The 14,121-nt window shown below is 43.0% G+C and overlaps 1 protein-coding gene across 4 annotated transcripts in view; it reads left to right on the plus strand.

Annotated features, from left to right (window-relative positions):
- Positions 1–14,121, plus strand: part of DOT1L (DOT1 like histone lysine methyltransferase) — a 93,339-nt gene that overhangs the window by 72,651 nt on the left and 6,567 nt on the right. For 3 of the 4 annotated variants that reach the window (XM_058163404.1, XM_058163406.1, XM_058163407.1), the window contains 4 exons: positions 195–820; positions 3,399–3,604; positions 5,490–5,554; positions 7,172–8,110. In XM_058163404.1, the coding sequence (XP_058019387.1) occupies positions 195–820; positions 3,399–3,604; positions 5,490–5,554; positions 7,172–8,110 (1,836 nt within the window). Of the gene's footprint in view, positions 1–194; positions 821–3,398; positions 3,605–5,489; positions 5,555–7,171; positions 8,111–8,995; positions 9,607–14,121 lie in introns of those variants that run through there. The other variant, XM_058163408.1, reaches the window with a different exon arrangement.

Genomic DNA, 14,121 nt, shown 5'->3' on the forward strand with positions numbered 1-14,121 from the left:
AATCTTACCAGGCTCAAGGTTGACTCAGCTTTCCATCCTTCCGAGATGGATAAAGTGAGGACTCAGATTGTTGGGGACAACAGGCTGACTCTGTAAACCGTTTAGAGGGGGCTGTAAAGCACTGTAAAGCGGTATATAAGTCTAAGTGCTGGTGCTATTGCTATATCTAATTTTCTTCATTCCTCATTACACAGGTTTTTCTTACATGTCTGGCTCTGCACCAATCGGCGGGACTGTTCCAAATAGCCCCAGCCCATTGAACCCGACTGCTGACACTATAGCTATGGAGGAAGTATCCAGTTCAGGAAGCTTGTTCAACTCCACGGGATCTCGAAGTTCTACTCCACAGCATCCTTCCTTGCTTACATCGTCCTCACGGAATTCTGGACAAAACTCGCCTGCACACCAGCATTCCGCGAGCCCTAGGTTGAACGGCATCTCCCAGAGCTTGGGAGGGGTACTGCAGTACATAGAGACTCAAAAAATGTTCGCTGAAAACGCCAGGGGAGACCCTCCATCCGACCCCACCTTTTCTGATCCCGAGAGCGAGAGCAAACGAAGGATCATCTTCACCATCTCCCCTGCCACAGGAACCCTCAAACATTCTCCATCAAACAAGCACAGCCCCCTTACTGCAAGTATCCGGACGGATTGTGGCCAGGCATACATGCAAGATGGGAAGAAACGTGGCCGGAGGAAGCGGTCCTCCACAGGAACGCCAAGTGTAAACTCTGGGGTGTCACCCAAACGCAAATCATTGCCCCCCATGGCTGGGCTCTTTGCTCAGCCTTCTGGATCTCCTCTTAACATCAACTCCATGGTGAGAATTGAGGTTTGAGCTCTGCCGTTTTAAGACCAAATCATTTTGCCCACCTAAAATAAGTGAGAGGCCTTAACAAATGACCAGGGGCAAAAAATTATTTTGAAGATGGATGTTAGGTTATTCACCAATTCTTTTTGTTAATAGAAGATCCTAGGACCGTGATGGTGAACCTATGGCATGCTGCCACAGGTGGCACATAAAGCCATATCAGTGGGCACACAAGCTTTACCCTAGGTCAGCTCTGGCACCCACGGGCCCACTGGAAGTTGGGAAACAGGCTGTTTCTGGCCTCCAGAGGGCCACCGGGTGTGGGGTGGGGAAGGCCATTTCGCCCTCCCCAGGCTCCTAGAAAGGCTCTGCAGCCTGGGGGGGAGCAAAAAACGGACCCTCCAGTCCCAACAGAAGTTGTCAAACAGGCAGTTTCCAGCCTCTGGAGGGCCTCCGGAGGGTTGGGGGGAGGCCGTTTTCCCCCTCTCCAGGCTCCAAGAAAGCCTGTGGAGCCTGGGGAGGGTGAAAAACAGGCCTACCGGGCCCACCATGCCATCATGTTCCAAAAGTAGGGGGAGCAAGGGGGGGAGTCACGCGCGCATGAGTGGGGGAGTGGGATGCATTGGATTATGGTGTGGGCACACATGCACACAACCCCACCCCCCCGTGCTTCCCCCAGTTTTGCCACGTGTTGGTGAAAAGGTTTGCCATCACTGTTCTAGGTTAAATCCTAATATCGGTCAACCCGTTGTTTTGTTTGAGCAATGATTACAAAATTATATGAAAACATAATTAAAAACAATTTTCAAACTTGCATAAGCTGAATCCCTTGGGCCTGCCTTTGAGTTCAAACCTGCTTCATCCCCAGAAGAGTGTTTATCGTGGGAAATGGTGCTGAGGTTGATAAACATACAGCCTCCTTGGCTTAAGGTAGATTCCAATATAATTAGAAATTGTTTCCTGAATGACAGCCAGTAGGAGTTTTCATGAACCGGTGATCTTTCGGAAATTACAGGTAAACCTCGACTTACAACATTTCATTTAGTGATCATTCAAAGTTAAAACATCACTGAAAAAGTGACTTACGACCAATTTTCACACGTACAACTGTTGTGGTCTCCCCATGATCACATGATAAAAATTCAGGCGCTTGGCAAGTGATTCATGTTTGTGACGGTTGCAGCGTCCTGGGGTCACGTGATCCCCTTTTGCAACCTTCTGACAAGCAAAGTCAATGGAGAAGCCAAATTCACTTAACAATCGGTTGATACTAAGTTATCAAACTGCAGTGATTCAGTTAACAACTGTGGCAAGAAAGATTGTAAAATGGGGACAAAACTCAACAAATGTCTCACTTAAGGACAGAAAATTTGGGCTCAGTTATCATCAGGGATTACCTGTATTTGAAGAGCTGGATAAATAGCGTGCATAGAGTTTTATCATGTGCCAAAGATAATTGGTATAGTTCCCTTTGAGAATCTGTTAATCAGGGAGCTATAAAAAGGTAGGAAAGTCTTCGTGATCTTATGGTCTTGTTTTGAACAATCTCCTTAGTGTTTCTTTATAATCCCATGCATTAATTTCTGCCATCCTAACTGTGAATGAAATTAAGTTCCTTTTCTATATTTAAGGAAAAGGCAAGAAATAGCGCCCACTTTCTCCTGTAGAGGGAAGGGATATGACAGGTAGGGATTTTCCTTGAGGTTTTATAATCTAAACAGGAAGGCCTTCTCAGCTGAGTTGGGCTCCTATGGTACAAGTTCCTCATTTCTGACCTAAATCTTTGGCAAGCTATTCATCCTAAGAAACCCAGCTGGCATGGCACAGATTTTCCATCCTTCCCTAAAGAATTGTAAACTGTTGTAGTGTAAGGCAGGAGTGGGCAACTATGGCCACTCAAGACCTGTGAACTTCAACTCCCAGAATTCCTGAGCCAGCCATACTGGCTCAGGAAATCTGGAAATTGAAGTTCATAGGTCGTAAAGGGGCCATGGTTGCCTACCCTGGTCTAAGAAACAATTTTACATGGGGAAGATGGGGAAGAGGCTGGTTGCCAGGAGCCCTGGTGGCACAGTGGTTAGAATGCAGTATTGCAGGCTAACTCACTGTGCAAATGCCAGGAGTTTGATCCTGATGGGTTCAAGGATGACTCAGCCTTCCATGGTCGGTAAAATGATGACCCAAATTATTGGGGGCAACATGCTGACTCTGTAAACTGCTTAGAGAGGGCTATAAAGCACTATGAAGCGATATATAAGTTAAACATTTGTTGCTATTTGCTGACTACCCGGACCGCAGTTACAGGACTGTGGAGTGCTATGACAGTTGTATGGGTGAGGAACACTTGTAACTCACTTTTTTTCAGCACTGTCATAACTTCAAATGGTCACTAAGTGGGTGATCGTAAGTTGAGGATTACTTGTACAACTCTCTACCTGAAATGTATTTCCTTTCTCTTCCCCAAAGCTGCGCAACACTGTCTTTAAAAGCAAAATCCCTAGAAACACAGTTAGCTCTTTCTTCCTGCCCCTTGTCTTTTTTTTCCCCCCCAAATCCTTAATGTTCTCTTTTTGTCTTCCCTCCTCAGGTCAGCAACATTAACCAGCCTTTAGAAATAACAGCCATTTCTTCCCCTGAAAACTCCCTGAAGAATTCCCCGGTTCCATATCAGGACAATGATCAGCCACCTGTGCTGAAAAAGGAGAAGCCTCTAATTCAGACCAATGGCATCCATTACTCCCCGCTAACCTCTGATGAAGAACAGAGTCTGGAGGATGACCATAACAGCACCAGGTGAGTAGTAGTAGGTAGGTGCAATCCTTGCATGAGGGGCTGCTTCAGGCAACAGAGGGTCTCGAATCCCACAGCGTTTCCTTCCCCAATGTTAAACCTCTTGAAAAAACAAAAGCAGCTTTGTTGGATGACTGAGAATCTCCATAGGCATTTACCATCTAATAATACTGTGCATTTGTAATACGTTCTTGATCCCACTTTTGAAGTGACTTTTGGAACTATTACTTCTCCCTTGTGTCTCCTTATTAAAATCACACCTTAGTGATGTTTGGAGTCCTGTGTTGGCTGACTTAAGTTCTCAGCATTCAGAGGTAATCCTTGATTTACAACTGGTTGCTTCAATGACGGTTCGAAATTATGACAGACCTGCCCAGAACTACTTACAACACGTTTTCAAAGTTATGATTGCCATACACGCACCTAGTGGTCCCATGATCGCATTTTGTGCACTTGGTAACTGGCTCATGTTTGTATCTGTTTGCCTGCAATTTGTGACTTTTTTGCCACCTTGCAGCATTTACTTCCAGTTTCTGTCAAAAAATGCCTAGTGGGAAAAACAGATTCATTTAATGACTTCTGTGTTCGCTTAACAGCCACCGTGGTTACTAAAGACCATGGTGTCCACTTAATGATTGCCACAAAGAAATGTCAAAAAATCAGGTCCTGTCACATGATGCCTTGCCTTACAACCTCTGTGTCTGATGATTGTAATTCTGGGTTCAACTACTGCCATAATGTAATGGCCTTTATTATAATATCTAACCTATCATCATTCTTAATTATTGTCTGATTTTCTCTCAGGAAGAGGGGAAAGAACACATTTTCTTAGAAACCATAACAAACAGTAGTGTGTTAAATTAAATTCCTGAAGGGTGCTAAGGGCTTAGGTAAAATGAATGTAGTGCTTAGTTTTTCATTCTAGAACTATAATCCATAGTCCAGGAATCTCAAACTAAAATGATTCTGAGGACCTCCCTATTTAATATGCTTGAAATGTCTGCAAGCAAACAACTAAGCTCAAAGAACTCAAAGACCCTACAGTTCAGCCCTGAGCTACAAATAATTCCCTTCGTTTGGTAGTTTGCTTGTTGGAAGCCAAGGGGCAATCGCAAGTCATGGTCACATGATGTCTTCACTTAATGACAGCTGTGGGGGCTGGTATTGCTGTCACAATGTGATCTAACGTCTCATCATACTTTACAATCACATCACTTAGCAATGCAAATTTCAGTTCCAATTACCATTGTAACTCAAGGACTACCTGTAATTATTGGTACCCCAGCCTAATATTTTGTAACATACTGTTTTGAGGCAATAACTGCAATCAAGTGCTTTCTGAAGCTCCAGTGGCAGTGGTTTTTCTTTCTTTCTTTCTTTCTTTATATTTATTGGCTGCCCAACTCCAGTTGTCTTAGATGAGGAAGCTCCCAACTGTAAGTTGGAGCTCTTTCCATGGATGTTGTATTGGGTTCAGATCCTAGCAGGTCATTTCAGAGCAGTCTAATATTAGATTTTCAACCATTTTGGGGTTCTCTTAGGTAATAGCCATAGCAACAGCACTTAGACTTACATACCGCTTCACAGTGCTTTACAGCCCTCTCTAAGCGGTTTACAGAGTCAGCATATTACCCCCAACAATCTCATTTTACCGACCTCGGAAGGATGGAAGGCTGAGTCAACCTTGAGCCTGGTGAGATTTGAACTGCCAAATTGCAAGCAGTCAGCAGAAGTAGCCTGCAGTGCTGCATTCTTACCACTGTGCCACCACGGCTCTAGGTGTGTGTCTTGCGTCATTGTCCTCCTGGAGGATCCATGATCTCTAACAGAGACTGTGCTTTCTAACACATCTGTACATTAATCAAATAATCGTCTTTTTCCTTCCTAGAATTGAAAGAAAAATTGCTACAATATCTCTGGAAAGCAAATCTCCACAAAAGCCGCTGGAAAATAGTAAGTTTGTAGACCAGTAGGTGGGAATTTGAGAAGACAAAAGGGATTGATTGGGACAAGAATAGAAATAAACTCAACCACTTGTGGTTATCTACTTCTCATGAAGCCTTTCTAGCACTGAAAAAGTTCAAGAAAGGAAGGAGCCACAAATCGTTGGCCTTGTAGGTGGCCCAGCTTCCCATTTTTCCCTCAGCTTGAGTCTGGTAGGGAGGTTGGTTTGCTGATGGTAATTCTTTTTGTTCTGCTCTGTTGCTGTAGATTTAGAATAGATATAGGATTTCTGTAAAAAGAAAAAAAAAAGAAAAAAAACCTGCAAACCTTTTACCAGCATTAACATAATTTGCCTGAAGCATCATGGTCCAGTAGCTGTTACTGAAACCAAAATGTGTGAATTCACTGTGGAGTGTTTAAAAAAAATAGGTGAGCATCTAAGTTTAGGTAGCGATGGAAATATTATTTCAAAAGATGTGATGTTGGCTACTGACCTTCATAGTTTTAATAACTGTCATCCCCAAAAACAATAATGAACAACAGAAGATTCCGAACTATAAGCCAATCTCGTTGCTAAATGTTGATTACGAAATATTTATAGCTATAATAGCAGATAGAATCAAAATTATACTAAACAAAATTATACATTCGGGTCAAAATGGATTCCTACCCAACAGATATATAAAAAATATATGAATTATCATCAACGCTTTAGAATTCTATGAAGCTTACCCTGAAAAACTGGTAGCTGTGATATTTTTGGATGCACAAAAAGCTTTTGACAACTTAAATTGGGACTTCATGATAAATCAATTAATAAAAATGAATTTTGGAGAAAAATTCACAGAAATGATCAGAGTTATATATACTACACAGAGGACAAAAATAATGATAAATAGGGAACAAACAGAAAGCTTTAAGATAGCTAAAGGAGTAAGACAAGGTGCCCCCTATCTCCTCTGTTATTCATTCTTTTCTGTGGAGACATTAATGTCACAAATTAGAGACAATTCAGAAATAAAGGGATTAAAAATTAAATCACAAGAATATAAGGTCGAAGCATTTGCAGACGATTTGGAATTCATTATTGAGGAACCTTTAGAATCTGGACCAACCTTATTACAAGATATAAATCAATTTGGCAGGGTAATAGGATTTAAAATGAATAAAGACAAAACGAAAATATTGACTACAAATTTAACTAGCAGACAGAATAAAGAACTAGAGGCGAAGCTGGGAATTTTGAGAGCAAACAAAATTAAATATTTAGGAATTTGGCTATCAGACAATATATCTCTTGTGGTATGAATCTGGGTGACTGTTTTTAGAAGCCTTAGTGCTGGACTAAATGGATTTTGATCTGAGCAAGATGGCCTGATGTTCCCTAATTGTGATGAATGCAGAAGTCAGTCTCCTTCTGTTACGAGTTCTTGCACAGTAGACGATTTATGTAGGGCAGTTTCTAGCTGCAGAATTCCAGCAGTCAGTCTAGCGTTTTCTCCTTGGGATCAAAAAAAGCCAACCCTGTTTAAAAACAGGCTCCTCGTTTAATTTTATTTCTGCACCAAAAAGGGGGAACACATTCTCCGGAACCTGACGCCTACATTTTCTGTCTTTGCAAACCAGGCATCAACTCAGCTGGGAGAAAGCAAGCTGCTGAAAGCATGAACAGCAGCAAGTGGAAGTCAACCTTCTCTCCAATTTCTGACATCAATCTTTCCAAAACGGCAGACAGTCCTTTGCAAGCGTCGGCGGCGTCCCTGAATCAGAACACCCTCTTTGCCTTCAGACCGTCTTCTGATGACAACATGGCGGGCGACAAGGCCGGCCTGCATGCGAGGAAACACATGACTGCATCTGATGGGCTTGGCCAGAGTACCAATGCCATGAATGGATTTGCTTACAATGGTGGGCTGTCGGCAGACGTCGGTTTACATAGCTTTACTGATGGTGCTTCGTTTTCTCACAAAACTGCTGACGTGATGACGGCTCTGGGTGGCTCCTCGCTGGGTTTCCTTGTACAAAGGAACAAAGAGGCTGGAGTCCCTGAGACGAACCCGTTCTTGGGCAAGAGGCAGCTAGAAAGCCTTGGCGGTGGGAAAGGGGAAGATTTAAGCTGGTCAGGACTGAAAGGCAAAGAGGCCAACGAACTGAGTGTCCGACTGGGAGGCTCTTCCGACAAGGCTTTGGTGCTAAACAACAAATTCGGCAAAGGACGGGAACGAGAGGTGGAGTTCAAGAACGGCCACAACCTCTTCATTGCTGCTGCTGCTGCTGTCCCCTCTGGTGGCCTTCTCAATGGCAAAAGCCTCTCTGCAGCCAGCTCTGGCAAGTCGTCCAGCACGGCCTCCTCTACTCAGACCCACCACCCTTTCTTGAACTCCTTAACCACTGGCGCGCAGTTCCCCCTTGGCTCCATGGTAACAAACTCCTCGGTACTGCAGTCCTTATTTAATTCGATGCCAGCCGCCAGCCTAGTGCATGTATCATCAGCTGCCACCCGCCTGACCAACTCGCACACGATGGGGAACTTCTCTCCCGGGATGACAGGTGGAACAGTTGGAGGTAAGCTGAACTTTATTGGCCGACAGGAATATACTGTCAGGTGCAAGGAAGCAAGAACGACATGTTGAGTTCTTCAGAGCACTGTCTTTGTTGCTGGTTCACCCGTAGACCGGAATCTTGCCAGACTAAAGCACACTCTGCATAACTATCAGATAAATCCTGTGAAGGTTTTAGGGTGAGTCTAGACCTTTTCTGCATACCAAGGACTCAAGGCTGATTTGTCTTGTTAGTTCCTTGGGAAGGAGCCCCTCCATCCTGAATTCAGCCCCAGGTTCTACCACCCTTCCTGGTGTTTCATACCCTTCATTCTTGATGGCAGATATTTTCAAGCGTTCTCTCTTTTGGAAATCTTTTTTCCACCTGGGTTTATTTCATGAGGAATCCCTGTGAATCCCTGTCAGGTAGCTGAATTTTTGGAGCGTCTTTCAATCAGTTCTGTGAGAAGGTCTGTGAGCTAGGAGGAGGGGAGGCTTGGAAAACTTTGCAGCATTGTATTTTAGGCTTTTCTCTAAACCGAGGCATCTAAGGATTTCAGGAAACAAAGCCCGCATGTATCTTGAGAATGGGCCTAGAATGAACAGTAGCTTTTCAAACGATTCTGACTACTTAGGGGGCTGTGGGTTGATCTCCACTGGGGGTTACGTTGGGGTATTGAGTTCAGCCACGGATTTCCCCTTGGTGCTTCTAGAATGCGAGCAAGGAAGAGGTAAGTGTCTCTCTTCTGCTAGGTGGTTTTGCTTGTTTATTTTTTTTATTGCCACTGCCCATCGCCTGCTGCTGTTTTCATACTGCATTATTGCTTGCCTGCCTGCTTTTGTTTTGCTTCTCTTGCTGTGAGCTGTATAAAGTCCATCTGCTGAGGGTTTTTTTCTCTCCTGTTTGCAGGTATTTTTAACCATGTGGTGCCTTCTGCCTCCTCCTCTTCCTCCTCCACCCCCTCTCCCTCCACTTCCTCCTTTTCATCCTCCGCTTCCTCTCTCCATTTTGGCAACGGTGCCGTTTCCAGCTGTACCCTCTTAAGCTTAAATCCTCTGCAGGTCGCCGCCAGCTCCCCTTCATTCCATGTGTCCCCCAACCCAGCGCCGTCTAATGACGCCCAGCACCTCACCCGCGCCCCACCACATCCCACCCTTCGAACTCCACCTCCTCCTAATGTTTCATTGCCACCACCTCCTCCCCTCCTCACTTCTAACTCCGAACCTGTCCTCCTACAGAGTTTGTCATCTCTGCCAGTTTCAGAGGCTTTCTTGCCGCCATCTTCCACTGCTAACTCCACTTTGTCTATTAAACTAGCTTCTCTTCAGCACAAAACCTCCCGCCCCTCCTTCACTGTCCACCATCCACCTTTGCCCCGCTTGGCGCTGGCCCAAGCCACGCCTGGGATCCCACAATCCAACACAGCTGGCACGCCTGCTATGTGGGTCACCCTTGGCATGCAGTCTCCTTATGCTTCACATCTCTCTGGAGTTAAGCCACGATAACGAGCTAGGCTTAGCTTTTAAACAGTGGTGCTCTGTAAGGTAAGGTTGGTGTGGGTTGTCTTGGGTGAGGTCAGGGTGGTCCACAGGAGGTTGGTGCTGTGATATGCTAAGATGTATAGAATCACATATCTCCCCTTTCTGATCTGTACCCTAACCCTTAAGAGGTGAAGCTCAACAGCCGAGTGCATTTTTTTTTTTACAAACAAAAACTCCCTGAATTTCATTCCTGCCATGTTCTCTTGGGAAAGTTCACTTAGAAGGAGTGAGAAAAACCCTGTTCTGCAAGAGACCTTGGAGAGCTGGTGCGAATCAGTTAGTAACCTTGGGGACAGTCCAGGGGTGAAATCTACTTACCCTCCTTACCGGTTCGGAAGTGTATGCGCCGTGCGCACTCACTTTGCGCACACGCCAACCCTTCTGCGCATGCGCACAGGGGAAAAAACAGGTTACTTCCTGGTTAAAACCAGGAAGTAGTGACGACTGGGTGGGTGGGTGGAGCCTCAAGCTGCCATCGCTACCGGTTCTCCAAACCACCAGCCCTCATCGCTACCAATTTGGCTGAACCGAGAGCATTTCACCCCCTAACTAAGCAGTGCGGTCCAGGATTTTGCACAGAGAAACAACATTACTCTCAAAGATAAGGGTCGGTGGGCCTCCCCAGGATGCACACAATCTGCAGGACACGCTCAGATTTGCAGCGTTAAGCAAAAACACACACACACACAAAATAGGGGATTGGAATGTAGCTTTGGCTTTGCACAATGCGATCTTAATTTGTTGTCCCTCCAAAGCACACAACAGTCTTCCAATGATACGACTACTCCCTTGATCATGCCCTTTGTTTTTAAATGGAAATTGTGGTCCTTTCTTGCAAAGGTTGCCCCTCTTTGCCATAAAGTACTCTGATTAAAAATAGTATATAAAGAAGTTAACCTGAAAATCTTTTGCACGTTATGGGTAGGCAGTAATGAGCTAGGCAGGTCAGATTATTCTGAGGCAGAAAGTGATGGAATGGTGGTAACGTCAGGTCTGGTCACATAATTAGCGACCAAAATTCTGGTCATGACCAATTGTGGTCATAAGTTGAGGACTACCTATAACCTACTTTATGGTTCAGTGCATCAAACACAAGACAGAACACATAGGGAAATGATAACAAGCCTTGCCATGGATCTTGTCGTTAACGTCCATGCACGTAGGAGCTCTGCAGATGTCCTGGAGTGAAAAAATAATGCTGAAGATTGGTGTATTTCTGAAGTTTTCAGATTAGATTAGATTAGATTAGAATTCTTTATTGGCCAAGTGTGAATGGACACACAAGGAATTTGTCTTTGGTGCATATGCTCTCAGTGTAAATAAAAAGACAAGATACATTCGTCAAGAATCATAAGGTGCAACACTTAATGATAGTCATAGGGAAACAGTCAATATAAATCTTAAGGATAGCAGCAACAAGGTCAAGTCATACAGTCATAAGTGGGAGGAGATGGGTGATAGGAACGATGAAAAGATTAATAGTAATGCAAACTTAGTGAATAGTTTGACAGTGTTGAGGGAATTATTTGTTTAGCAGAGTGATGGCGTTTGGGGAAAAAACTGTCCTTGTGTCTAGTTGTTCTGGTGTGCAGTGCTCTGTAGCCTCATTTTGAGGGCAGAAGTTGAAACAACTTATGTTCATGATGTGAGGGGTCTGTAAATATTTTCACAGCCCTCTTTTTGACTCATGCAGTATACAGGTCCTCAATGGAAGGCAGGTTGGTAGTCATTGTTTTTTCTGAAGTTCTAATTATCCTCTGAAGTCTGTGTCTGTCTTGTTGGGTTGCAGAACCGAACCAGACAGTTACTGCAATAATAATGCAAGTTGTAATAATGACTAAAAACATTTAATCTTAGCTGAACCTGTTTGGAACGAACGGGGCAAGGTGGGGGAGGGCTTTATAACTCATTTGTCCTCTGATGTTTTCTATTCAAGCTTAATTGATAATTTAGGCAGATTGGGGTCATGACTAAAACCCCAAATAGGAAAAACTACAGACATATACTGTAATTCTTCATAGAGGTTTTGGGCTGTCAAGGGAAAGGATGTGGTTGAGAAGTTTCTCAGTGCCAGGAAAAGGGTGGGAGGGTGTGAAAACGAAGATAAGGATGAAGACTGCAAGGAGGAAAGAAAAAAGAAGAGAAGACAAGGAGCAAAGAATAAGGGAACAAGAGGCTTTCAACAGCAGAAAAGACAACAGGAAAGAGGGACCTTCTCAGCATTTGCAGGGCAGTTGACGGCAGCTGTGCCCTTTGCCCAGATCTGCTTTGGTTAGCAGTTGTGCCCATTCCTGGACTGGGAGACCTTCTTTCCATCACTCAGGCCTTGGCTACCTTCTGTGTAGATTATTGCCATGCACTTTACGTGGGGCTGCTTTTGAAGACTACATAGAAGCTTCATTTGGTCCAGAAAGTACATAATATGAGCTGCTTATGGGCAGGTCTTATTACATCCATATAGTCCTGATCACCACTAAATTGGGCAAAAATTCTGGTGCCGGTTATTACCTATAAAGGCCTACATGACATGGGGCCTAGTTGTGTAGGAGAGACCAAGCATTTGGATAGGGTGAAACTCAGTTTTCTGTGAACTGTTGTTTAGAGCAGGGGTCTCCAATCTTGGCAACTTTAAGACTTGTGGACTTCAACTCCCAGATTTCCTCAGCCAGCTTTGCTGGCTGAGGGATTCTGGGAGTTGAAGTCCACAAGTCTTAAAGTTGCCAAGGTTGGAAACCCCTGGTTTAGAGCACACGGAGTTATATTCTTTAGAAATTTTAAATTCGTCAACCATTTCAGAAGCAGGCACCTCTAGAAATGTGTTTTATAATTAGAATAGAATAGAATAGAATAGAATAGAATTTTTATTGGCCAAGTGTGATTGGACACACAAGGAATTTGTCTTGGTGCATATGCTCTCAGTGTACATAAAAGAAAAGATACGTTCATCAAGGTACAACATTTACAACACAAATGATGGTCAATATATCAATATAAATCATAAGGATTGCCAGCAACAAAGTTACAGTCATACAGTCATAAGTGGAAAGAGATTGGTGATGGGAACTATGAGAAGATTAATAGAAGTGCAGATTCAGTAAATAGTTTGGCAGTGTTGAGGGAATTATTTGTTTAGCAGAGTGATGGCCTTCGGGAAAAAACTGTTCTTGTGTCTAGTTGTTCTGGTGTGCAGTGCTCTATAGCGTCGTTTTGAGGGTAGGAGTTGAAATAAGAACTGTACGGGCACAAAGTCAGTGAGGCAATGAAATGGGAAGGAAGAAAAGAAGCTGCATCAGATCTGTGGTAGGCCATGGATTGTATATCTATGCTATGAATTACACCAGCTCAATTCATACAATATAATAAGCCAAAATCAAGCGATCCATATTATGGCTTGGTGTTATATTTTAATTGGCCTATGACAGCATGAGTGAATTCCAAGCTTGATTCAGTCTGCTGTATCCATATACTTCAGCAAAATGCAGTGTCCATCCATCCAAGCTACATAGGCTGGGAGTGGAGAAAAATGATTCAGAGGGAGGATCTATCTACTAATTTTCTGGATTGCCTAACTATTTGGCTTGCTTAACTATGATTGTTGGATAATCATCAATTGACTGGATTCACACAGTATACTAAGTCAGCACTGGAATAAGGATATTTTGGGAAGCCCTGTGGATTTTTTTCCAGAATGTTATTTATGTCATGTTTCTTTAAATTCTTTAATTCATTTCTTTATCATTTGATTGAATTTAGGGGCTGCCCAACTCCAGTTGAATCATATGTTCTCTTAAATGTTGTAAGCCACCTAGAGTCAGTTGGGTAGCCTCAATATCCAATAAATAAATAAATAGATAAAAAACATAGTGCCACTCCATTAAATAGTAACTGACGAGCTCTATCTGGGATGTTTTGTAAATTCCAATTCCAATCTTATTTAGCACAGATCAGGAATTCTTTGAAGTTTATTCAGCTTGTTGTACAAGTATTGTATTGTATTGTATTGTTGTACAAGTATTGTTAAATCACTGGAAGCAGGAAGCCATCATAAATTCATTCTTCATTCCCATCGACCTTCTGCATGTCCATGGTAGAGTGCCAAAACTGTAGAGAGTCCATCTTGTTTGCTTGCTGACAGGATGGATTTGATTTAAATCAAGATAATTTTTTAAAGCTTTATTGGATTTTTATTTTTAAATATACCTCAGTATCAATACATGAACAGCGTGGCCTCTGGGTATAATTCATTTTTATACAAATAATAATAATATTTGTTACATTAATCAAAGTTATATAATCCTAGTATTAATATACATGTTTGTTTTAGAGCAGTTATTCAATATTTCAATGTTCCATTTTCATGCCAATGATATTATTAAGTATACATAGTAATACCACCTTTCAACCTCTAATCTCTCCATCTAGTTATTACTTATATTCTATTATATAAAAATTATATCTGCTAATATTCCCCCTATTTCTTATTTCTTCCTCTAT

The sequence above is a fragment of the Ahaetulla prasina genome, chromosome 1 (assembly GCF_028640845.1).
Source record: "Ahaetulla prasina isolate Xishuangbanna chromosome 1, ASM2864084v1, whole genome shotgun sequence".
NCBI classification, from domain to species: domain Eukaryota; kingdom Metazoa; phylum Chordata; class Lepidosauria; order Squamata; family Colubridae; genus Ahaetulla; species Ahaetulla prasina.